A 26,436-nucleotide genomic window follows, 5' to 3' on the forward strand; every position below is an offset into this window, starting at 1 on the left:
AGCAGAAAACATCAGAAAAACCAACATTCCCAGAGAAGTGACGAGGGCAGTGTCATCGGGAAGGGGGAATGGAAGCCTCACGAGAAAAGGAAGAATCAGAAATTAGAACAGAACTCAAACAGTAGGAAGCTTAAGAAGTTCTGAAAATTCTCTTGGATATGAGAACAAGAAAACAAAGATGTGGAAAAAGAGAAAAGAAAGTTAAGTCCAGGAGGTCTAACATGTGGTCAATGAGAATGAAGATGGAAGAGAGGAAGTGCAGAGGAGACAAGCCAAGGAGCAAGAGGAGTTTTCAGATGGATGACATGCTCTGGGGACCAGGCGCTACGTTCACCACATCCAGGCCCAGCACTGCAGGTTCCAAACTCTGCAGGAATCTGTCTGCCTGCCCGCCCACGGTCAAGCCCAAGCCTCAAATCAGGAAGATGTCAACGTTCATACAAAAAGCACCTCGCACACACTTTTCTCCAGAAACTTGTAGAGAACAGAAAGGATGAGGGGTCTGACCTGAGGCAAGGACCACGTCCAGACCACAGGGAAGGCCGTGGAGGGCAGCGCACAGCCGCACTTGGACACATGTCCTCGAAGTGCAGACTTTCTTGGCTGGTGATGGGGCAGAAAGTGCACGCTGGGCTTCCGGGGATCAGGGCAGGAGGTGGGTGGGGTTTGTTGCCAGGAGGCAGAGACCTGTTACTTTAACTAGAAGCTGTGACTTAGGAACAGACACTAGAGTGAACTTCTGAAAGCTGAATCTGGTGTCCTCAGGAAAGTGGACGAGAGGCTGCATGGGGATGCACCTTGTAGCCACTCACACTGTTACACTGTGCAGCTGCCGCCAGGGAGAAGCAAGAGCATCAGCTGGAAAGAGCTGGCCCCGAGCTGCGAATGCTGACACGGCCTCTGATCCGTACTTCATCGCTGCCCTGTCCTCAGAAGCACCCCGGGAGCCAACGAGGACTTCATTAAAACGTCAAAACACCTTGAGGTAACTCACTTGTAAAAATCTAACAATTATACAAGAAAGTGTGAGGTCAGGGAGCCATGGTGCAGTGACCACCAGTGTGACGATACAGGCAGGACCACCAAGAACCATCGATAGAGGCTAAGTGGGTCTGAACATGAGAAGAGACCATTCCAAGGTCTTGAAAACCTACCCAGGACACTTGGCTGTTCAGAAGGAACAGGATGAAACCTGGCAGTATGACCACAGGATCTGAGCTGACCTGCAGGAAGAGCGAGGCACCGTTGCTGTGCTTCCGTTTCCCTGAGAGACACAGTCACACGCTCACACACACCAACAGGGCTGCCGAGGACCTCAGGGATCCTCATGGCCAGAGTGCGTGCCTGGCACCTGGCCTGCCTTACCAGTCTCCACCCTGCAAAGGACATCTGGATTCACTGGCTGCTGCTAGTTTCTGTAAAGGGCACTAACAGGACAAAACCTCAGGAACGTCTGTGACTCGATGTTGCCCCAAGGGGGACGTCCTGACACAAGTACAGTGGTGTGGACTGGACTGCATGAAATACCTGTGACCTTCTCAGGAATAAAATGGCTTCAGACACCACATTCAGGTCCCCAAGTAACAGAACACAAACCCGGGGGGAGACAGAGACAGAGAGAGATGCAGAGACACAGAGACGCAGGCCACTCTATGCCCTGAAACTTACTGTAAAAACAAAGTTTGTGGCTGACTCACTTTTTCCATCGTTTTTTCCTTCTAATCCGAGAGGAGGTGATCTTGACTTTTCTTGAGAATCTAGAGATGTTATGATAAAATCTTCAACATCCTTCTCCTGTTCAAAAAATGCAGATTTTTAAATGGTCACAAAATGATAATGTTTTATATCACAGAATTGAACTTGCTAGATGGAAACTTTCTAAGACCTGAATTTATCACCTTCCCACATAGAACTCAAACAAAAGAGGGCTCAAAGCTGGTGGACACAAGGTCATAACGTTCGTTTTAATCAAACTCATCTATATTTCTCTAGGAATATTTTAAAGATTTCACTGGCAAATATTTCAGATTTTTAAAATTCTGCATAGTGTGTGGTAGCATATGGATACGAAATGGAAGCATATGGATAGGGAGTGGTGATACATGGATACTTCAAATTGCATGTATCCTATAATTTATTTTTCATCTAATCCAAAATACACAAAATCTCAAAACTATGTTAGATAAAATATAATCCAACCCCAAAATAATACGTTGAAGTGTCCTTGAAACTGATTACATTATATGTAGAGCCTGTGAAACATGAAATACAACTGAAAATAAACCTAAAAAAACATATGCTAGACTAAGAGCCAATATGCAGACCACACATGAAGATGGGTTTGTGATGACACTTCCCAAAGCCAGTGTCACTTAGCAAACTCAGGCCTGCAGTGGATCTGAGTAAGACTAATGCATTTCATGTACTGTTAAAAATAACCCAAGTGCTCTAGATGTTCCTATCACAGTAGATTTAGATCCGTCCTGCAGAACGCTGACTGTCCCTACACTTGCTGACCAAGGGTCTGCCAAGTGCTCACGCATGCTTGGCCAAATGGCCGCATCAGGAGGTGAGCCAACAATGGCTGCAGCTGTGACTCCACCGGCCACAGAGACGCAGCCCAGTGTGAGCACACTGGCCTTCAGCATCCCATGGACCCCGATCAGGACAGAGCCTGGGGAGACCACTTACCACAGGCACCCGCTGAGCATGCTGGTCGGCAGAGGGAGCGCCATCTGCAGCCAGTGGAGACCCCACCCACTTAGGGGCTGTTCCTGCAGCTGACTCGCCTGGATAACAAAGCCGCCCAGACTGGTCAGCCGGGAGCAGGTGGGTGCTTGTCCCATCCCAAAGCGAGGTGTCCAGGCTGTGCAGGCTCAGGGCATCTGAGCAGGGTGTCAGGGGAAGGCTGGGCAGGGGCTCGAGGGTTGAGTCCTCCCTGACCACCTCAGGGGAGCTCCAGGGAGACAGGTCCATCGTCCTGAGCACATTCTTCAAGGGCTTGGACCCCTGGGAATGAGTGAGGTCCTGGGAGCACCTGTGCAAATGGCCCTGCAAGCAGAGTGGCCTGTCCTGCAAAGTGACCTGCTCTCCCATGGGAGCATCTGGCTCCTCGCTTCTTATCAATGAATCCGAATTTCCAGTGACCTCAGCTAGATCCCATATGATGTTAAATGTATCAGTAGGAGGTGATTTGTTAGTTTCTTCACTGTTATCAGAACCATCACTCAAACCATCTTCTAAAGTACATGGAGATGCCAATGCCTGCTGATATTTAAAGTCCTCCATCTCGACGTTTTGGAAGCTCATGGAACACACCAGATGGTTCAGTTTTTCTTGAAGTTGTTTCACCTGAGCTATGAGATCAACTTTTTGTAGCTGACAATCTTCCAGTAGTTTTCCCTTATCCTGCAGGTAAGGAAGAACATGCATATAGTAAAATGACTGAATTTCATGTTGTCACATTTGCCTGTCTGCTATTTATGAACCAGTTTCAGAGACTGTCTGAACAACTAAGGATGTGGTTCCATGATGAGCCCTTTGTCCCTCTAGACTCCTTAAGATTTTAAGTTTTTAAAAATCCCATGAAGGGCTCAAAGCTTAAAACTTGTTCCTGAAGGTAACCACTGGAGAAGGTCTGGAAGGACGGGAGGGCAGGCAGCACCAGGGGCCCCTTTCCCAGCTGGATAACAGTCGCACTGGCAGAACATGTCCAATATGACTATTCTGGAAGTCTGCCGTCTATTGAAGGACTGGAGGGTAACTGCTCTCAGCTCTCAGCACAGAAGCACCACCCAGCCCCCACTCCAGGGCCTGGGGGCAGCTGTGCACGTGCCCTGAAGCATCGGCAGGAAGCAGGGTGGGCTGTCCTCTGAAAACTGGGAGTGGTGCTCTGACTGCTGCTTCTGATCAGAGGAGCAGAGGCAGGCAGCCTGCTGTACCTGCCCATCTGGCGAATGTGACTTCCAAGGGATTTAAAGGACTGGTGCCCTCTTATCCCTACCACTGTGTTTTCCTCTTTGGGGAAAAATTTTAAACTAGGACATTCAAAACAATTGCATATACAGAGGAAATTATAAAGTGACTACATGTGCCTGGGAAAAAGGAACAGGCTCAGAAAAGACCTGAGAACTTAAGTTTACATCTCAGGCTGATCCTCCACAGAGACATCAATCCAAAATAAAAATAAAAATAACAACCCCACAAGAACAGCAACAACAAAAAAGCAAATACTGAGAAGGAGGGAGAGTACAATTTCTAGGTTTACATTAGTAAGATTAAAAAGGTTCAGTGTTCAACAATAACAACAAAAATCACCAAAAAAAAAAAAAAAAAAAAAAGGAAATAGGAAAGTATAGACCCTGTACAGGAAAAAAATATGTCTACAGAAACCATCCTTGAAAAAGACTCGATGGTGGATGAATTAGACAAAGACTTTAACACAACTGTCTTAAAGATGCTCAAAGAACTAAGGAAAATAGAAAATGTAAAAATAAATTATGAACAAAATAGAAACATCAATAAAGAAAAAAGAAATCACAAAGAAATTCTGGAGTTGAAAACATGAAATTTAAAACTCACTAAAGGGAAAGGTAGATCTGAGAAGGCAGAACAAAGAATTAGTGAACGTGAAGACAGAATGCTGGAAATTACCAAGGCCAGGAAGGAGGTTGAGAAAGTAAATGGAGCCTCAGGTACCTGTGGGATACCATTAAACAAGCCAACAGACACACTAATGGAGTCCCATAAGAAGGGAGAGAGGAGGAGGCAAAGAGAATATACAAAGACACAATGAATGAACTTTCCAAATTTGATGAACGATATGAACATAAGTACCCAGGAAACTCAACCAACTCCAAGTAAGATGAATTCAAATAGACCGACACCAGGACATGTCATAATCAAACTTACACAAAGCCACAGTGAGACTCTTGAAAACACCAAGAGAGAAGTGACTTGTCATATATAAAGATCTTCAGTAAGATTATCAACAGATCTCTCCACCAGAAACTTTGAAGGCCAGAGGACAGTGGGTCTGTATATTCAAAGGGCTAGAAGTTGAAGAACTGTCAACTAAGAATCCTAAATCCAACAAGACTCCTTCAAGAGTAAGTGAGAAATAAGACATTCCCAGATAAACAAAAGTTGAGGAAGGCTGTTACCACTAAGTCCTACCCTGGAAGGAAAAGAGAGTTGTTTAGTTGCTAAGCCCATCAGACTCCTCTGTCCATGGGATATTCTCAGACAAGAATATTGGAGTAGGTTGCCATTTCCTTCTCCAGGGGATCTTGCTCACTCAAGGACTGAACCTGTGTCTCCTGTATTGGCAGGCAGGTTCTTTACCTGAGCCACCAGGGAAGCCCCCATTCAAGAGAGTCCTGCAGGGGGAATAAAAGAACCCCAGACAGTAACGCAAAGCTGTACAGAGATATAAAGATCTCAGTAGGTACACACACAGGCAGTTATAAAATCTAACATTATTGTAACCACGGTTTCTAACTGCATTTTTTTGTTTCCATCGTGATTTAAAAGACTAACATATATATTCTCAAGTTATTAATACATATATTCTTAAATTAGTATTACTATAACTTTAGTTTCTAACTCTACATGTGTTTTCTACATAATTTAAGAGATTAATGCATTTAAAGGCATTATTAGTTTATGTTCTGAGGCACACAATTATAAAGATGTCTTTTTATCACATCAAAAACCAAGAGGAGTAGGGATGGAGCTAAAAGGAACAGAGTGTAAGTGTTATCAAACTCAAGCTGGTATAAACGCAAATCAGTATTATGTGTTAGGATGCTAAATGTGAAAATGGCCATAAACACACACAAAAAGAAATGAGAAAGGAACTTAAAAACATTTCACTATTTTAAGAAATCAATTAAATGCGAGAAAAGATAGTAATGTAGGAAATGAGGGATCAAAAAGAGCTATAAGGCATAAAGAAAACAGCAAAATGACACAAAGCACAAGGCTTCCTTATCAGTAACAACTTTAAATGGATAAAGCTCTCTAAAAACAGAGATTGCGAGAATGGATAAGAACACATGATCCAACTATCGGCTGGCCAAAAGGTTCATTCATTTTTTTTCCCATAAGATGGCTCTAGCAGTGCTTAGCTGTGTTTAACATCACTCAAAACAATTCTGTTAGACTGTATTATGACTGTGTCATATCAGCGTTCATTTTTAATAAAACATCAAAATTGGTGAATTTTTGTGTAGATATTTTAATATTTAAGATGGAAGAAAAACAACATTTTTGGCATATATGTTTTATTATTTCAAGAAAGGTAAAAATGCAATTGAAAAGCAAAAGATTTGTTCAGTGTATGAAGACCATGCTGTGACCAATCAAACGTGTCAAAAATGGTGACATCTCATACTGGACATTTCTCACTGAGCGATGCTCCAAGGCCAGGCAGACAGGTTGAAGTTGCTAGCAAGCAGAGATATTAACTGAGACCAATCAACATTATACCACATAGTAGATAGCCGATGTACTCAAAATATCCAAATCAAGTGTTGAAAATCATTCACACCAGCTGGGTTATGTTAATTGCTTTCATGTTTGGGTACCACATTAGTTAAGTGAAAAGAACCTTCTTGACCATACTTCCACATGTGATTCTTAAACGTAATGAAAATGTTTCATTTTTAAAACAAACTGTGACAGGCAATGAAAAGTAGATATTGTACAATAATGTGGAATGGAAGAGATCATAGGGCTAGTGAAATGAACCATCACCAACTACACCAAGGGCTGTCTTCATCCAAAGAAGGTAATGTTGTGTATACAATGGAATGGGAAGGTAGTCATTTATCATGAGTTCCTTCCAGAAAAACCAAAGAATAAATTCCAACAACTACTGCTCCCACTTAGACCAACTGAAAGTGGCACTCAACAAAAATCAATACAAAATTAGCCAATAGAAAAGTCACAGTCTTCCATCAGGATAAGCAAGACCGCATGTTTCTTTGATGACCAGGCAAAAACTGTTACAGATTGGGAAGTTTCAATTCATTCATTGTATTCACCAGACACTCCACCTTTGGATTTCTATTTATTTCAGTCTTTACAAAATTCTCTTAAAGGAAAAAATTTCAATTCCATGGAAGAATTTAAAAGGCACCTTTTAAAAAGATAAAAACTTTTGGGAAGATGGAACTATGAAGTTGCCTGAAAAATGGCAGAAGGTAGTGGAATAAAATGATGACTACATTGTTCAATAAAGTTCTTGGTGAGAATGAAAAATGTTCCTTTTATTTTAACTTTAAAACCTAAGGAACTCTGTGGTCAATCCAATATATGCTGTCCGCAGAAGTTCACTTTAAACCGAAAGACACAAACAGGTTGAAAATAAAAGGATAAGAAAAGATATTCCATGCAAACAGTAACCAAAGAAGAGCAGGTGACCCTTTCAATATCAGACAAAATAAATTTAAGCCAAGAAAAGTTATGAGAGACAAAGAAGGAGATGGAATCAATAATAAAAAATCTCCCTATGAAACAAAGCACTGGACCTGATGCCTTTGCTGGTGAATTCCATCAAACATGTAAAGAAATACTATCAATCCTTCTCAAACTTTTTTAGCAAGTTGAAAAGGAGGAAGCACCAGGCCCAGATGAGTTCACTGGTGAATTCTATGGAACATTTAAGAAAGAAATTATACCAATTCTTTGCAGTCTCCTTCCTAGCACAGAAGCAGAGGTAATGCCTCCTGATTCATTCTATGAGGCCTGCATTACCTTAAAGCCAAAGATACTACAAAAAATGAAAACTATAAACCAACATCCCTTCTATTTATGCAAAAATTCTTAACAAAATAATAGCAAATCAAATTCAACAGGATATTAAAAGGGTTATACGTAATTAAGTGGTAGTTATTTCTTAAATTCTACATAGGAAAATCAGTCAATGTAATATAGTACATTAACAAAACGAAAGAAAAAAAAGTCATATATCCTCTCAGTTGACGCAGAAGCAGCATTGGACAAAATCTAATACCCTTTCACAACATTCAGTTCAGCATACTAGAAGCAAAGGGAAACTATGTTAACACATAAAAGCCACACGAGAAACCCACAGTGAACACCATACTCAAGGATGAAAAACTGAAAGCTTTTCCTCTAAGATCAGGAACAAGGAAAGGATGCCCAATTCCCTTCAACACAGTGCTGGAAATCCTAGCCAGAGCAATTAGACAAGAGAAAGAAATAAAGGGCATCCAAACTGGAAAGGGAGAAGTAAAATGATCTATATTCACAGATGATATGATCCTACACGTAGAAAACCCAAAGATTCCACAAAGAAACTGTTAGAACTAATGCATGAATTCAGTAAAATCACAAGATACAAAGTCAACATATAAAGTCAGTTGCATTTCTATACAGGGACTATCTGAAAAGAAAATTAAAACAATTCCATTTATGACAGCAACAACAACAAAAATAAATATTTTTTTTTTTTAAAAAGGAAGGAAGAAAGGAAAAATTAACCAAGAATTCATCAAGGAGGTGAAAGACTTGTACAATGGAACTATAAATACTGTTAAAAGAAATTAAAGAGGACATAAATAAGTGGAAATATGTCTCATGACTATGGATTTAAAGGCTTAGTATTAAAATTAAAATGTGTGCAATACCACCCAAAGCATTCTATATATGCAAAGCTGTTCTATCAAAATTCCAAAGACATTTTTTACAGAAATTAAAAAAACCCATCCTGAAATTCATATGGTGTTTTAAAGGACCCCGAACAGCCAAAATAATCTAACATATCTAACAAGAACAAAACTGAAGGACTCAGTACTTTTTTTATTTCAAAATTTATGACTATAGTAATCAAAACAGTGTCAGATTCACATAAAAAAACATACGAACTAGTGCAGAAAGCCTAGAAATAGACATTTGCATATACTGTTAAATGATTTTTGACAATGGTGCTAAGATCATTCAGTGGAAAAGGACAGTCTTTTCACAAATGATGCTGGGAATACAGGATATTAACATGCAGAAGAATGAAGTTGGACCCTTACCTAAAACCACGTACAAAAATTAATCCCCAATAGATCAAAGACATAAAACTGTAACACTCTGAGAAGAAAACATGGTAAAAGCTTCACGATGCTGAATTTGGCAATGATTGCTTATATATTACACCAAAGATATCGGACAGATAAAAGACAAATTGGACTTCATGACATTTTTAGAATTTGTGCATCAAAAGACACTGTACACAGAGTAAAATGCAACACACGAAATGGGAAAAAATATTTACAGATCATACACCTGATAATACATGGGATCTTCATTATTTAACCAATACTTTAGCCACCTGTTGTGAAGAGCTGACTAACTGGAAAGACCCTGATGCTAGGAAAGATTGAAGGCTAAAGGAGAAGAAGGTGGCAGAGGATGAAAGAGTTAGATAGCATCACTGACTCAATGGATAAGAACTTGAGCAAACTCCAGGAGATAGTGGAGGACAGGGAAGCGGGGTGTGTTGCAGTCCATGAGGCTGCAAAGAGTCCGACAGAACTTAGCAACTGAACAACAATAATACCTGAAAAGCGATTAATATACCCAGAAATATAGAAAGAACTCCTAAAACTCAATTAAAAAAAAACCATACAACCTGATTCAAAATTTGCCATGATCAGACATCTCTCTAAAGAACATATATAAATGGCCAATGAGCACATGAAAAGATATTTAATAACACTAATCATTTGAGATATGCAAACCAAAACTATAATTAGATACCACCTCCCAACCATTAGGATGACTACTATAAAAAAAAAAAAAATAAATAAATAACAAGCAATGGTGAGGATGTGGAGAACTTGGAACCTTCATATACTTTTGATAAAAATGTAAAATGGTACGCCACTGTGGAAAACACTAGAGTAGTTCTTCAGAAAGTTCACAATGGAATTATCACATGATCCAGCAACTCTAGTTTTGGGTATATTCCTAAAAGAACTGAAACCAAGGTCTCAAGGAGGTAGGTATCTGTACACCATGTTCACAGCAGCACTATTCACAAGCTAAAATGTGGAGGCAGAATGTCCCTGATGGTCCAGTGGTTAAGACTCTGCACTCCCACTGAAGGGGGCTTGGGTTCGATCCCCGGTCAAGGAACGAGATCCCATACACCCCAACTAAAAATCCTGTATGCCGCAACCAAGGAGCCCGCAAACAGCAATGAAGATGTCATATGCCGCAACGGAGACCCAGAGCAGCCAAATAAAACAATAAAAATTTTGAAAATGTGGAAGCAACTCAAGCATCCATCAACAGATGACTGATAAATATCAGTTCAGTTCACTGCTCAGTCATGTCCGACCTTTGGCAACCCCAAGGACTGCAGCACACCAGGCTTCCCTGTCCTTCATCATCTCCTGGAGCTTGCTCAAACTCCTGTCCATGGAGTGGGTGATGCCATCCAACCATCTCATCCTCTGTCATCCCCTTCTCCTTCTGCCTTCAATCTTTCCCAGCATCAGGGTCTTCTCCAATGAGCCAGCTCTTTGCATCAGGTGGCCAAAGTAGTGGAGATTTAGCATCAGTCTTTTCAATGAATATTCAGGACTGATTTCCTTTAGGATTGACAGGTTTGATCTTCTTGCAGTCCAAGGGACTCTCAAGAGTCTTCTCCAACACCACACTTCAAAAGCATCAATTCTTTGGTGCTCAGCTTTCCTTATGGTCCAACTCTCACATCCATACATGACTACTGGAAAAAACCACAGCTTTGACTAGACGGACCTTTGTTGACAAAGTAGTGTCTCTGCTTTTTAATATGCTGTCTATGTTTGTCATAGCTTCTCTTCCAAGGGGCAAGCGTCTTTTATTTTCATGGCTGCAGTCACCATCTACAGTGATTGTGGAGCCCAAGAAAATAAAGTCTCTCACTGTTTCCACTGTTTCCCCATCTATTTGCCATGAAATGATGGGACCGGCTGCCATGATCTTAGGTTTTTGAATGTTGAGTTTTAAGCCACCTTTTTCACTTTCCTCCTTCACCTTCATCAAGAGGATCTTAAGTTCCTCTTCGCTTTCTGCCATAAGGTTGGTGGTATCTGCATATCTGAGGTTATTGATATTTCTCCTGGCAATCTTGATTCCAGCTTATGCTTTGTCCAGCCCAGCATTTTGCATGACATACTGTGCATATAAGTTAAATAAACAGGGTGACAGTATATAGCCTTGAAACACTCCTTTCCCGATTTGGAAGCAGTCCATTGTTCCATGTCCGGTTCTAACTGTTGCTTCTTGACCTGCATACAGATTTCTCAGGAGGCAGGTAACGTGGTCTGGTATTCCCATCTCTTTTAGAATTTTCCACAGTTTGTTGTGATCTACATAGTCAAAGGCTTTGGCATAGTCAATAAGGCAGAAGGAGATGTTTTTCTGGAACTCTCTTGCTTTTTCGATGATCCAATAGATGCTGGCAATTTGATCTCTGGTTCCCCTGCCTTTTCTAAATCCAGCTTGAACATCTGGAAATTCATGGTTCATGTACTGTTGAAACCTAGCTTGGAGAATTTTGAGCAATACTTTGCTAGCATGTGAGATGAGTTCAATTGTGTGGTAGTCTGAACATTCTTTGGCATTGCCTTTCTTTGGGATTGGAATGAAAACCGACCTTTTCCAGTCCTGTGGTCACTGCTGAGTTTTCCAAATTTGCTGGCATATTGAGCGTAGCACTTTCATACCATCATCTTTTAGAATTTGAAATAGCTCAACTGGTATTCCATCACCTCCACTAGCTTTGTTCGTAGTGATGCTTCCTAAGGCCCACTTGATCGCATTCCAGGATGTCTGGCTCTAGGTGAGTGATTACACCATCGTGGTTATCTGGGTCGTGAAGATCTTTTTTGTACAGTTCTTCCGTGTATTCTTGCCACTTCTTTATACCTCCGCTTCTGTTAGGTCCACACTGTTTATGGATAAGCATAATGTGGTATATACATACAATGGAGTATTATTCAGCCTTAAAAAAGAAGGAAATTCTGATCCCTGCTATGACATAGATGAACCTGGATAACATTATGCTTAGTGAAATAAGCCAAACTCAGAAAGGCAAATACTGTGTGACTCCACTTATGTAATACAGAGTATCTCAGAAATCCATAAAGAGACAGACAGAAGAATGCTGGCTGCCAGGACTGGGGGAAAGGGGAAACAGAACTTATGATTTACGTGACAGAGTTTCAGTTTTGCAAGAGCAAAAGGGCTGTGGAGATGCGTGGTCACCATGTTACAAACATACTTAATATCGCTGAGTCATACCACACACAATACACAAAGAGGCAACTGTCATAATCTATTTCAGTGGCAATTCACTGGGGACATAAGTTTTTTGTTTTTAAGGAAAAAATGGCCTAGAAGGTTCTATACACAAACACTGGAAAACACAAAATTGCGATTTATGGAACAAACCTGGAATTTCCTTGTCAGTGTGTTAGCTTCTAAAAATTTGGCGACCAGCTCATTACATCGCAGGGCTGAGCTTTGAGAATTCAGACAGATGTTACTGACACAAGGGCACTGAGACAAGTGCTCTAGAGTCAGTGGAAGTTCTCTACAGAGTAGCTTTTCTGAAGGGGATGTAATGAACACACAACATCAGATTCAAGTTTTCTCTCTCAAAACCACAGGCCTATAAGTGCACAGTCCTATGTGCTGGGGAATTCAGACTTTCCCAATTTCCCAATACCAACATGGTGCACACGGCTCCTGCACATCCCAGGAGGTTAGGGCTGGATACCCAGCAGGGTTTGCAGTGTCCACACGAGCAATAATGACGTCAACCTCCTTCCTGCCCCTGGAAAAGAGACATTTGCTTTCTGGGAGCTTCTGTCCTGGGATCATAAGAGCTGACTCATTGGAAAAGACCTTCATGCTGGGAAAGAATGAAGGCCAAAGGAGAAGGAGCAGCAGAGGATGAGATGGTTAGATAGCATCACTGACTCCATGGACATGAATTTGAGCAAACTCTGGGTTAGTGAAGGATAGGGGAGCCTGGAGTGCTGCAGTCCATGGGGTCACAAAGAGCTGGACACGACTGAGCAACTGAACAACAACTCTGTATAATTACTATACATTATACAGATAGTAACAGAACAACTGTCCTGAGATCCGAATTTAAAACTGCCGAATCATAGATCATTCTGCTCTTCTTTGCTGGAGAGCAGTGGAAAATACCTAAAGTGCAAACAGCCAACACAAAGCCTTCCCAAGTGAATCGGAGGCTGGCTGTGAAGGTTGTGTAGGGGCAGCATGGCTGCAGGCAGCTCGTCCTCACGTGAAAAATCTTGGACACAAGGCCTAGATCCCAGTTAGATCCTACCTGCATTGACTGCTCATTCCTCACAAGCTGCTAAGACATGTGTTTAGATCAAACACATAAGAAATTTCCAAATGGATCTGAACAGCTCTACCAAGAGCGATGGACCCAGAGAAGGTGTTTCTGTCTGAAGTCTGTGTGACCTGTGCCGTCATGGCAAAGACATTGAGGGGGTCTCTGCCCAGGAACAGCTCTCGAGTGCTATGCCCCGCCCCAACAAATGTCCCCAGCACCTTCACTACTCCTGACACTCTGCCGCCGTCCTCTGCACGCAGGCGCATCTCCTTTTTCACTAAGAGCAGCTCAGACTCCAGCTGCTGCTGGCAGACTGTAAGTACTGATATCACGCTGTCCTGCTGGCTGGGGCGCGCGCGGGTCAGTGTAGGCAGGACTTTGGCCAGCTGCAGGTCATCCTTAACTAGGCCCTACAATGAGTGGAGAAAACAAGGACGATGCTTATGAGCACACAGCCAAGGGCATCAGAAAGCCAGAAGTGCAGCAAGGGCCCCATCGGGCTCCCAGCCAGCTGAGCCTGAGGGAAAAACCACAGCTCACGACCAGAAGCCCACAGAGTAGGAGACGAGGGACGCACGCCCACAGCAGGCCACAAAGTGCCAGAGCTGGGGGACCCCAGGAAACACGGCCTCCCACAGATGTCCAGCAGCTGCTCAGCTCCCTGCCTGCACTCCCAGCACCCTGTCTGCACCCCACACACACCCCACCCTGCGATGTGCACCCAGCTCTCTGCACACACAGGCTGCACAAGCTGCGGCCTGCAGAGGAAGGAGCCCACCTGTGGGTCGCTGCCACGGCTGTCCCGGGCCTGGGCCAGCTGCCTGCCGTCCACGTCCTGCTGCAGCTCCTCGCTGCGGGAGGCCTCTTCGCCCCCGGGCACCCAGCCCTGGGAGCAGCCCTCCCCACGCGCCTGCCGCTCGTCCAGCTCCTTCTGGCACTTCAGGAATCGCTGGTTGAGTGCCTGCAGCTGGTGACTGAGGCAGACACACTGCTCTCGGAGTCGCTGTAGCTCAGGGGGCTCCCCAGTGGCCGCCAGGAGCTGCTGCTCCAGGGCATGGCGAAAGCGGGCCACGGCTGCCAGGATGGCCTCCAGCTCAGCGGAGTGGGTGGACTTCTGGCGGCGCAGAGCTTCAATTTCTAAATCTCTCTCTGCGATCTTTGCTTCCCTGGCACGCAGGGCAGCTTCAAACTCATGGATCTGGGAGGCTAGGTCCTCAGGCCCCAGCTCGGCCAACTGCCGTGTGGCTGCCTCCTCTGCAGCCTGCAGGCGCTGCTGGAGGGCCTCGAGGGCCTGGCTGTGCTGGCGCTCCTGCTTGGCCAGCCGCTGGCTTAGGGCCTCCTTGGCCTCCAGGGCAGCATGCAGCTCACCCGCCAGCACTGCGGGGGCCTCGGCTCCCTCAGCTGGGAGGCCCAGCAGCTCACTCTGCAGGCTCATGGCCCCGCCGTCCCTGGCCTTGGGAGTCTCAGGTCCCCTGAGTGGGAGCTCCCTCTGCAGCTTCTCGATGACCTCGTGGAGCTGCTCGATCTCCTCAGCATTATCCTTCTGCAGCCGCGCTTGGTTCTCACGCAGAGTCTCAATAATGGATTTCAGCTCTTCAACTTCAGAACTTCTATTACACACAACCTGAAGGAAAAGCACATTTCAGAGGGAAATTATAAGCATCAACTTCAGAAGTGCCCCATCCCACTTACCTTTCTGCCTGAACTCATTCTTATAGAATGAAGAGACTTCACAGCTTAAAACTAATAGAATGAAGAGACTTCACAGCTTAAAACTAGCTGTGGAAGTAACTAACAATGTCACCAAATGACATTAACACCTGAAAAACACCAGAATACCCAGAGACTTCAAGTGGGTCAAAATAGTCAGAAATTCGTATCTGCAGCTGCTGGAACACTTCATCAAGGCCACATTCCATCACTGAGGCAGGCCCTGAGCCTGGCTGTGGTGATCCAAGGGAAGCCCTAATGTGGCCACAGCTCAGCTGATGATACTACACACGAATATCTTCACCACCTTCTAATTCACCGTGTTAATGTCTGTCCCTCAGTCGAGTCCAACTCTTTGCAACTCCATAGACTGTAGCCTCTGTCCGCTGTCTGTGGAATTCTCCAGGCAAGAATACTGAAGTGTTCCTCACCTTCTAAATGTCCATCTTCTTAACATTTAAGCAACTATGGTTTGGTTTTCCTAAAGGGCATTTAGATCTTAGGTATCATTCTAACACTATAACAAGAATAAAAGCGAGAAGACCCGATGAGGGAGGTCTGCAGTAATGACGAATGTGAATGAGCCAGAGCTCACAGCACACTTTCCACATAGTGCACAGCAAGGATGTGGGGATTCAACGCACCAGGCATCAAATGATGCTTCTACTTGTGCTATTTAATCTAATTCTCAACAGTGTTAAGACAGGAAATGTTATTGTCCCTATTTTAAAGATGTGACAGCTGAAATTTAGATATGAAATATTTTGCCAAGACCACAAAGACAATAAATGGAAAATCAGGATTGAAATCTATGTCAATATGGCCCCAAATTCCATTCTCTTAAGATTACATCAATAGGGACTTTCCTGGTGGTTCAGTGGTTAAGACTCCATGCTCGCAATGCAGGCGGCCTGCATTTGATCCTTGGTCAGGGAACTAGAGCCTGCAGGCTACAACTGAGAGACCATACGCTGCAACTGAGATCCGGTGAAACCAAACATATTTTTTTTAGAAAGATTACATCAATAGTAGCAACTGAAATACAAAAGAGTTCTAACCAATCTGTGTTCTAGTTCATGATACTCAATCAATTTGTTATAGGAACATACTTCCTAAACACTGAGAGTTTCACACAATTCTTGGTTTCACTAGTATTGATTAACAACTACTTTAAACACAAATCCAAGCCTGGCCCATAGTAAAAACAAAAGTAAGAAAACTGATTTTTGGTTTTGGTTTGGATGACATAAGCTATGCACTAGGTTCACGTTTATCATACCTGAATGCTACAGTGTGTAGCTGAAAAAAGAAAATTTCTCAGTGTGAGGCAAGACCCTCTGCCTAGCCCCACAAAGTGCACTGCAGACACCCTCGTCTCTCCCGTAGATGGCTGGAGTCACAGGAGAGTAACTCTGTCTGTACACACTGGCACATTCAGCATGCTGAGATGAAGAGGTGGGCATGAAAAAAGAGCCAAGTCACAATACAAGCAACACACTCAAAATATCAAAGCCGGCACACGAAAGCGGCTTTAAAAGTAAAACACAAAAGTCTAAAATAAGTCCCCTGAAATACAGTGCTGTCACGGTATTGCTTCTGTTGATGTTTTGGTGTTTAGGTCACAAGGCATGTGGGATCTTAGCTCTTCAATCAAGGAGTGAATCCACACCCTCTGCATTGGAAGGCAAAGTCTTAAGTACTGGATGGCCAGGGAAATCCTGCCAACATTTTATAAGCCCAACAAAACCTTTATATCAATACCTGATTAAAATATGATGCACACACACACACACACACACACACAAACCTACAGTGATATCCTTTATAAACACAGATGTGAAATCCACTAACAAAAGATCAGCAAATCAAATCCAACAATATATTAAAAGAGGAGTTCATCACCACCACACAGGGTTTAACCTAGAAATGTAGGTTGGTTTAACCTTCAAAAATCACTCAGTATAATTAACCCTATTATGAGAGTAAAAGAAATATAACTATCTCAAAAGATTTAGAGGAAGCAACGTAGAAACAAAAGGGAACTTCCTCAATCAGACGAAAGATATCTATGAAAAGCTTACAGCTAACTTTATATATACTGATGAAACAATAAACACTTTCCTCCAAGATCAGAAACAAGGCAAGAATGACTGCTCTCACCTGTTTTATTTAACGCTACACTGGAAGTGGCAGACATTGTAATAAGGAAGGAAAAGAAATAAAAGACAAAGACTGGAAAGAAATAAAGCTGTACTTGCTGATGGTGTGCTTATCTACATAGGAAGCCTTAGAAATCTATAAAAACACTACTAGTATACGTGAGTTTAGCAAAGTAATGAGATACAAGGTTAATATACAATAATTATATACATATATATATGATGCATTGGTTCATGGCAAACAACTGGATAATAAAATTAAGCCCATTTCCAATACTGCAACAAAGCTAAACTACTTAAGAATAAATTTACTAAAAAATGTTCAAATCTTCTTTCTTTAAAACTACACAGAGTAAGGGGAAAAGTAAATGATAACATTAAAGATGCAATATTAACCCAAGTATTAAAATAAATCATGAAGGAAGGGATAATGCATGTTGAGAGTAAGATGTTAGGATGTCAAACAGCTGCTGGAAAAGAAAGCACAGGAAATAAAGAGCAATAACCACGTCGAAAGAGGTCTTAATAGTGGTGGGAACCTAAGTGTGTAGTTTCAAAAAAAACCCTAAAGATACCATGATTTTAAATGATGAAAGTCTTCACTGACACAAAGTAAGGATAGAAAATGTAACAAAATGTGGTCTTTCAAAGAATTAGAAATCTAATCTACAAGTGGAATTTTGGGTTATTATATCAAAGTAAAGATATTGTTGACACAAAAAATGAGAAATATAATCACAGAAAACAAATGATGTACAGATTTATATATAAGATCAAACCAGTCTATCCTAAAGGAAAGCAACCCTGAATATTCACTGGAAGGACTGATGCTTAAGTTGAAGCTCCCGATACTTTGACCACCTGATGGGAAGAGTTGATTCATCAGAAAAGACCCTGATGCTGGGAAAGATTGAGGGGAGGAGGAGAAGGGGGTAACAGAGGATGAGATGGTTGGATGGCATCACCGACTCAATAAACATGAGTTTGAGCAAATTCTGGGAGACAGTGAAGGACAGGAAAACCTGGCGTGCTGCAGTCCATGGGGTTGCAAAGAATCAGACACGACTTAGTGACTAAACAACACGAAAGAAATAAACAAAAATCCCCAAAGAAAATATCTGTGATTGTCTAGTCTTAATGGGACTAAAATATTTTCCTTATCACATAAACTTTTTAGTATTTATGATATTAGTATGTAAGATTATACTCACATGACCAATTCTAGCACTAAGGACAAGTAACTGATAAAATCACCTTTAAAAATTTAGTCACTGGTTTTAAAGGTATTCCTCGAAGTAACACAAAAGGGTATTAAAAAATTTTGCCGAACAGATAAGGTACCAACACAGATCCCAACAGCCTGTCACTGCAATGTTGTGGTCATTAGGAACTACAAACAGAACTCCTTTATACTCTACAGCCCTTTACACCCTTCTCCAACATTATATCTTCACACCTTCCTCCGACATGAATAATTAAAAAAAAATACTATATATCCTTTGTGTAAGGACACAGAGTCCTCTGTTGATCCCTAGACACCTCACAAGCTACCGAGAACGTAATGCCCACGTGCAGCGTCAGGCAAGGCCCACCTCACTGAGAACACCACTTCCTGTCCTGGCCAGCTCTGCTTCCGCCGACTCATGCACACGCATCATCTCGCTTTCATCGTTTTGCAGACATGTCTGTGGAAATAACAGTTACAGTGGTAATGATGCCAAGAAAGAGTTACAATGGAAAAGGGTCCCCAGATCTTGAAGAAAGGAAATATCCTGATTACATAAACCTGCAGTTTTAAATAGTATTACTAACACTCAGGGCTTCCCCAGTGGCTCAGGAGGTAAAAAATCCACCTGCAATGCAGGAGACATGGGTTCGATACCTGGTCAGGAAGATCCCCTGGAGGAGGAAATGGCAACCAACTCTAGTGTTCTAGCCTGAAAAATCCCATGGACACAGGAGCCTGGCAGGTTATAGTCCATGGGGTTGCAAAGAGCTGAATACAACTGAGCTACTAAGTATGCATGCTAAAACAATAACACTCAATTTGAAAATGTTCTCCTACTTAAGTGCTTTCTGTCTAAACTGACTTATTAGTTTAGCTTTCAAAAACCAAAACTTTACTGCATTTTTCCAGGTAACTCATTTCAAAGCAATCACCAAAGAATAAGCCAAGTATGCTCTCATCTGCCATCATCTATTCATTAAGGAAGAATTCCCACCCAAAGGAGAGCCAGTGTCGAGGACTGACCTAAAACTCCACTTTCACTGAAGATTACAGTTGCAACCTTCAAGAGGAACAGGCATAATCGACATGACCCTTCAGCTTCCTTCCATGAAGTGAGTTCACCCTTATCCAGGCTGCAACCACAGGCAATGCAAGAGTCTAAACTCCACCCATTTCAGGGCCATCTATGAAGGTGATGTTCTCTTTACAACTCTGGTTGTCATCCACATGATACAGAGGTGGTTTTGGTTGTTTGCTTCAAGAGCACAATTACATTAAGAGAGAAGATGTGACAGATTTTTTCCACTGCTGGAAGGAAGCAACTTTGTCCTGAAAACACCTCTGCTAGAACGCAGCCCAAAGTAGGGACAGGGTCCTAAGTCATGACATTTTCTCCTCACAGTTTCTGCAACCAGGGAGGTGGCTCTCCTACAATTTTACTCCAACAAGAATCCTTCATAAGACCGGACTTCGAAGGTGCAAACAAAAAGCAGAGTCTGGTGGAGAGGGGAAGCAGATGACCTTCACTGATCAAGGTGACTCCGATTCCCACTAAGCTGTCCCAAAAGCTTCTCCCCACCTCCACACACACATTAGAGCTGCTGGGGCTACCCTGCAGGCAGAGCCCTGGCAGCACCAAGTCCCTCTGGCTTCAGTAAGGAGGTACCCTGTGTCCGGGGGCCCCGGGGGCCTGACTCCCCACAACTGCCAGTCCCTCCGGGACCACAGCAATTCCACGACTGACTGGATGGAGGCAGGGGGTCTTCCTCACTTACTTTCAGATGGGTGTTCCCCTCCTGAAGCTCTCTGATGCTGGCAGTGGTGCTATTGTCCTGCAGGCCCAATTTCCAGTTCAGATGCAGTATTTCTTCATTCTTATTTACTAAGTCATCTTTAAGATTTTCTAATTGTTCTTTTAAGTTCAAAACCTTGCATTAAAGGAGGTAAGCATTAAAAGTTATGTAATATTCTAATTGACCTTAATAATTATTAAAATCACTTCAAAGATTTAAAGCACATGCCAGAAAAACTTATTAGTATCCTATAATCCACACAAATGTTAAAACTACAAAGCACATCCAGTAGGGACAAGCCCACAAGCTGTGTCGCATGGACATCCTGCACACAAGCAGGAAGGCCCTGGCAGACACAAACAGCAAGGGGACGCCCTGCATGGCCCCCGCGCACCTCAGCCTCCTGTTGCCTGAGAGCCTCCTGCATCGCCTCCAGCTGGGCTTCGGCATGGTCGAGACAACCGCCCTCAGGAGGCACCGGGCACTTGCCCTCGTCCCGTCTGGACTGCAGCGCGGACACCTGAAGCAGGTTTTTCATCTGCTGCTCCTGTAATGCCTCTTTGTCCTATTTAAGAAAAAATGGTTCATTTTAGGCAAGTGCTTCAGGAAATCGGGGGCCTCAAACTGCTGTTTGCTGTTGCAGTGCAGACCATACTCAGCCCTCCTGAAGCACACCTATGCACACCTGCACGTGCAGTCACAACACACAGACCCAGCCACGCTCCAGAGCCACACCTGCCTGGTGGAGGGCACAGCCCAAAGGGAGCCACCACACACCCAAGATTCCCCTGTGAGGAAGTTAGCCCAGTAACTATTCAACCCGGCACAAAAAGAATCTCTAAACTGTTAGCAATTTCTTTAAAAAAATCAGAAACAACTTGCCAAAGAACAGGACAATGGCTGACAATACCTCTGTACAATGAAGGTGAACAGCCCATTAATAAGTTTTCCAGGAACATTTAACATAGATAAAATATTAAGTGGGGAAGAAACATGCATTCAAAGTTGTACATGTGGTTCAACTTTATAGAAGAAATAAAGGCGTTTTCTACACCCATGGTCCCTAAGCTAGGCAGCTGGAGTCAGGGGTAGAACTGCCGTGAGCAGGCTGGCGACTGGGGCTGAGGGGCCTGAGCCAGGGGTCCCGTCTACACAGCCTGTCCTCAGGAGGGGTCTGCGCTTCTTCTAATGGTTCCCAGTGGTGTTTTCAAAAACCAACTCTCTTCCTGGAGGCAGTGTTTTCTCAGAGCCAAAACAATGATTCCAAAATAAAATTTCTCACTGAGTCTCAGAGACTTTCCAGTTAGTAACTGTGAAACTTCCAATGACACAAAATACAAAACTTGATTCCATGAACCAAATGCACAGAGGAGGTCAGCGCTGACCAGGAGGCCCTCCTACCCCCTCCACCCACCCCCAATCAAGAGATCTGCTCACACTCATCCTGCACCCTCAGACACAAGAACTGGTACATCATTGACACAAAATTCCAAACTACAACGTGAAGAACTGTCATTGGAGGTATTTTCACTGGGGAACTGACAAATTCGTAACTCAAAAACTAAAATAATTATAACTAGGCTCTATGTGTGTAATAAAGCAGGATTTCTAAACCTGAAATCTTGAACCGCATGTAACTAATTACTAAGGATAAACTCAGAGTACCTGAGAGACAAAGGAGTGCTAATAAAAATTGGTACAAAACACTACCACTCTAAATGCAACACTGTGACTGACAGTAAGCACAGAGCTCCTGACACCTTGGGCCTCCTGAGCCATGAGAGCAAAGGCGGTACCCTGACATTTGTAACCAGCCCCTCCAGCCACACCTGAGTCTGTCACTGAGGTGACTTTGGGGAAGCCTCTGCGTCACCGATGGTTGGGGACTGGCTGCCAGGGCAGTCGACCACGTGACTGAAGGTCAGCGCTGTCAGTGTCATCCTGACCTCCGGGAGGGGAGATGGGCTGAAGGTGGACCCCATCCCCACAGGCTGCACCATGAAGCCTCCACCAAGTACTGCCCTCCCCATACCTGCCCTCCGCAGCGCCTCCACCTGGAGGGTCCCGACCTGCATCTTTTTACAGTAACATGGAGGGTCAGCAAGTAAAGTGTTGGAGTTCTGTGAGCTGCTCTAGCAGATCTGCTGAACCCCAAGCGGGGGTCCCGGGACCCTCGGATTTATACAGGCTGACCCTGAGGTGGACGTCTGGGGGCGGGGGCACTGCCGTGGGGCTGAGCCCTGAGCTGTGAGGTCTGGCGCCACCTCCAGGCGGACGGTGTCAGAGCTGAGCTGCATGGCAGGACACCCAGCTGCGGTCACTGGGGCCGAGAGGCCCCACACGCTTGGCGACTGTGTCCACAGCACAGGGAACATACAGCAGAGGGTCGAGGCAGGGGCAGAGGAAGCCCCAGCCCAGCAGCTCAGGGCCCGCAGGCACCTCCACCAGTGGCAGCCCTCGCATGCTCACCTGCTGCAGGGCCTGCACGGCTCGCCGCTGTGTCTCCAGCTCTTCTTGGAGCTGCAGCAGTTTTCTCGTGGTGCTGGCATTCGTCTCCTCCAGACGCTTGATCTCCTCTCCCTGGATCAGTACTTGTCTGTCTACCAATTCTTTCTTTAGAATCAATTCGTTAAGTCCATCTGATTTTTCTCTCAATTTTTCTTCTAACAATTCAACCTAAAACCACAAAAAATACTTCTGAAACAATAGTTTTTAAAAAATGCCCCACCTTCCAAGTTAAAAAGTACAACACAAAGGTGAGAAAACTGACCTGGCTGCACAGTGAAGCGAAAGAACATGACAGAATTCTCCATAAAAAGACACACAAAAATAATAGCACAGAATTTGTTAGTAAAATAAAATGAATTTTGATCCTAAGGAATGGAAAGCCACTGAGCAGCAGGAAAAGAACCAAGAACAGATACAGTACCATCTAGGTCTGTGTTAAGAAGCAGGCTGAGCGCAAAGGTTACACCTATGCTCCAACTTCCCAGGTGGCTCAGCGGTAAAGAATTTGCCTGCTAATGCAGGAGATGTAGGTTCAATCCCTGGATCAGGAAGATCCCCAGGAGGGAATGGCAACCCACTCCAGTATTCTTGCCTGGAGAATCCCATGGACAGAGAAGCCTGGCAGGCTATAGTCCCTGGTGTTGCAAAGAATTGGACACGACTTTACAGCTAAACAACAATGCTCTGACTGCACAACAGCATGGAGATGACAAATTAGGGACAGAGTGTGGATTAGTGGGCGTGAGGGGTGGGCACTGTCTCCTGTCTGCACGTCTGCACCTCAGGTGCGACTTCTGCAGGATGTCATCACAGGGGAACCAGGTCTTATTTCTTACAATAGCAGGTGAATCCATAATTATCTCAAAATAAGTTTGATTTTTAAAAAGAACAAACAAGTCAACCACAGCGACCTTGGAGAGGAAGCAGCAGACCGATCTGGACCAAACAGAAAGAAGCAAGCAAAGCAAGCCAGAGACAGGGCCCTATGCACGAACCCCCCATCTAGTCATGCAGCAGCAGCACCAAGGGTGCGGAGAGATGGGCAGACACAGACAAGCTCGGAGCGCCTGTACCTCCTTATCCAGCTGTGCCCGCTGTCGTTTCCACGTACATGGAAGGCAAAAACGTCATTAGTGACAAAGCTTACAACCATCGTAGAGAACAGCTCCCCCAGGCAGGGCCAGCAGAGGCGAGTGGGTGGGCTGACTTACATGGCTGTCACGGAGGCCCGGGGACCGCGGCCGGGCTGCCTGGCGGAGCTGCTCCTCCAGCCTCTGGATCTCCTGCTGGAAGTCCTCCCGCTCCCGCTCCCACTCCACCGCTTGCTCCTGTCGTGAGGGGCGGCCTGTTCACACGTATCCCAGCGTCTCCACCGCCCAGTGACACCACCACCCTCTGCCGCAGGAGTGGAGGACAGGGGCAGGGTGAAGGGCCCCTCTTCTCAGGCACCTCGTACGACAGAGCCATGAGAAGGGGTGCAGCTTCCAGTGGGGGGACCCAGGGTGGCTTCTGAGACGTGGGCACAGAGAACGAGCAGACACACGGGGCCACTGGAACCGCCCCAGACCAGGGCAACACTCAAGACACACACCAGCTGAGCTCAAGTCCGCCCTGACGTCGGCACAGGCACTGCTTAACAACCTGGAAGGAAGCTCCCGGCATGAAGATGACCTCTGGTGATGCAAACGTTATCGCTCAAGACTTACGTCCATGAACTGGCGCTGGCGGCGCAGGTGCTGGTCCAGGGAGTCAATCTGCTGCCTCAGGGCGGCGAGCTCCTCGGCCTGCTGGGCACACGCCTGCTGATGAGACAGCTGCTCCTCTAGCTCGGCCTCCAGAAACCGCATCTGGGACAGCAGGGCTGCACGGTCCTTATCCGCCTGCCTTCTGGCCTCCGACTGCTCCTGGGTGAGCAACTCCACCTCCCTCCGCAGAGCTGAAAATGCAGAGCAGAGGGCCGGGAGCCGCTCAGGGTGCGCATCCAGCAGACATGGAGATCGCCTGTGTCGCTAGCGCCACAGAGACTGGCACGCACCCGCCGGGCCAGAGCAGGGGGCAGCGAGCTCCCCCCACCCCACCCCGCCACAGGCCGTGACCTGGCAGAGGACAACAGCTGCTTCAGCCGCCTCAACCTGTCAGACCCCAAGCCCACAACCTGCCAAACAAGCCACAGCTCACCCAGAACCCACTGGAAATAAAATGAGAACTTCCATGCACATGAGAAGAGGGGTTGGGGATTACACACTTCAAACAAAATTTGGCTAAAATAAAAAAATTTAAAGCCAGAGGAGAAAATACATCTTTGGTGTCCCCAAATGGCGTTATCAAGTAATTTTCTAGGAATTATGCCTTCACATATACTCTCCAACATGGAAATATAAAATGTGACTTAAGACCTCCACCTGAGGGACTATCAGCCCAGCTGGAAGGTTCCCAGCTGACCCGCTGAACGTATGGGCTCCCCACGTACCAGGGTGATACGTCCTGAGGAAAAGGTTGAGCCATCAGCAATGTTACAGCTGATCTAACGTGGACGGGTGGCAAGGCCACGGGGGCAACGGAATGGGCAGGTTAATGAGCAGCTTTGCAAATGGGGTCTCCCTGAGATGGACCCCAAGGTGCTGGTACCAGCTGGAAACTGAACCGTTAAATCCCTAAGTCTGCATCTACAGTTCACCAGCATTCAGAAGTTAGCTATTTTGGTTTAGATAAATGTCAGTCTTTTGTGACAAACTACTGTCCCCACTGACAGCATTCTCAGTAAGTTTTCATGCTAACGATGCAGCAATGAAGGCAAATGGGCATGAACGTGCAGTTAGAACAACACCATTCACAGCTTGGGAGATGCTGCAACGGTCAGTGTTGCCTGGCCAGCCACCCAGACAGGGCCTGCCTGTGTCAGGGCCACTTGACCTTCATCCAAGTAGGGCAAAGGGCAGGCGTCCACATAGCTGTTAGGGCCTTGCCAACGGCCAACTCCAGGGCCACAGGCCTTGCAGGGCCCCCAGCCCATGATAAGGGATGGAGACAGGGCTCCTATGCTCAGGGACTGCACTGGGGGCCCGGAGACGCCTGACCATTTTTCTGTAAGAACACTGAAGATCTAAGCTCCCTTTTATGTAGCCGTCTGCCACAAAAGCTCTTAAGTAATTTTACTGTTTAGTAAAAAATTGGCAAAACCTGATGCAAACATAGAGCTGATCACACAGAAATCACTCATTTGCTTCCACAAACCTGAATCCTTGGGTGCTACAGAAACAGGAATGCCTATAAATAAAAACATACAGCACCTTCAGAGATGCAAAGAGAAAGGCTGGTGACTTAGGATATGAAACTCAGAAGTAAGGGAAGGGGACTGTGGCAGGAGATGCCACAGCCTCAGACAAACCTCTGAAACATGCGTGCTTCAAGACACCACTGCTCTGGTCAGAATGTTGTCTTGGGCCCCAGAATTCATGGGCTGGTGTTTAGGGTGATGAGGTCCTGAGGGTGAAGCCTCATGAGGCGTGAGAGCCTTTATTATGAAAGGGGCCTCACAGAGCTCCTGCCCCACTTGCACGTGGACCCAGAGAGAAAGCGTGTCACCAGAAGGTGACCGTCCCAGTGCTCTAGGACTGTGTGTGTGTGTGGTGGGGGGGGTTGGGGGGGGTGGTGTAACAT

General features: G+C 44.9%; 1 protein-coding gene and 1 non-coding gene across 9 annotated transcripts in view; one reads left to right on the top strand and one right to left on the bottom strand.

Annotated features, from left to right (window-relative positions):
* PCNT (pericentrin) overlaps nt 1–26,436 on the bottom strand; it is a 104,915-nt gene that overhangs the window by 28,404 nt on the left and 50,075 nt on the right. For 6 of the 8 annotated variants that reach the window (XM_061167384.1, XM_061167389.1, XM_061167387.1 and 3 more), the window contains 11 exons: nt 24,483–24,712; nt 23,988–24,104; nt 23,850–23,870; nt 22,738–22,944; nt 20,663–20,833; nt 20,251–20,403; nt 18,840–18,932; nt 14,157–15,002; nt 13,597–13,788; nt 2,692–3,408; nt 1,698–1,794 (listed from right to left, as the gene is read on the bottom strand). In XM_061167384.1, the coding sequence (XP_061023367.1) occupies nt 1,698–1,794; nt 2,692–3,408; nt 13,597–13,788; nt 14,157–15,002; nt 18,840–18,932; nt 20,251–20,403; nt 20,663–20,833; nt 22,738–22,944; nt 23,850–23,870; nt 23,988–24,104; nt 24,483–24,712 (2,844 nt within the window). The remainder of the gene's footprint in view (nt 1–1,697; nt 1,795–2,691; nt 3,409–13,596; nt 13,789–14,156; nt 15,003–18,839; nt 18,933–20,250; nt 20,404–20,662; nt 20,834–22,737; nt 22,945–23,849; nt 23,871–23,987; nt 24,105–24,482; nt 24,713–26,436) is intronic. The other 2 variants (XM_061167385.1, XM_061167388.1) reach the window with 2 other exon arrangements.
* Nucleotides 10,080–10,152, top strand: TRNAG-CCC (transfer RNA glycine (anticodon CCC)). Its single transcript has one exon. It is a non-coding gene; the product is annotated as a tRNA-Gly (tRNA).

The sequence above is a fragment of the Dama dama genome, chromosome 19 (assembly GCF_033118175.1).
Source record: "Dama dama isolate Ldn47 chromosome 19, ASM3311817v1, whole genome shotgun sequence".
Classification (NCBI taxonomy): Eukaryota; Metazoa; Chordata; class Mammalia; order Artiodactyla; family Cervidae; genus Dama; species Dama dama.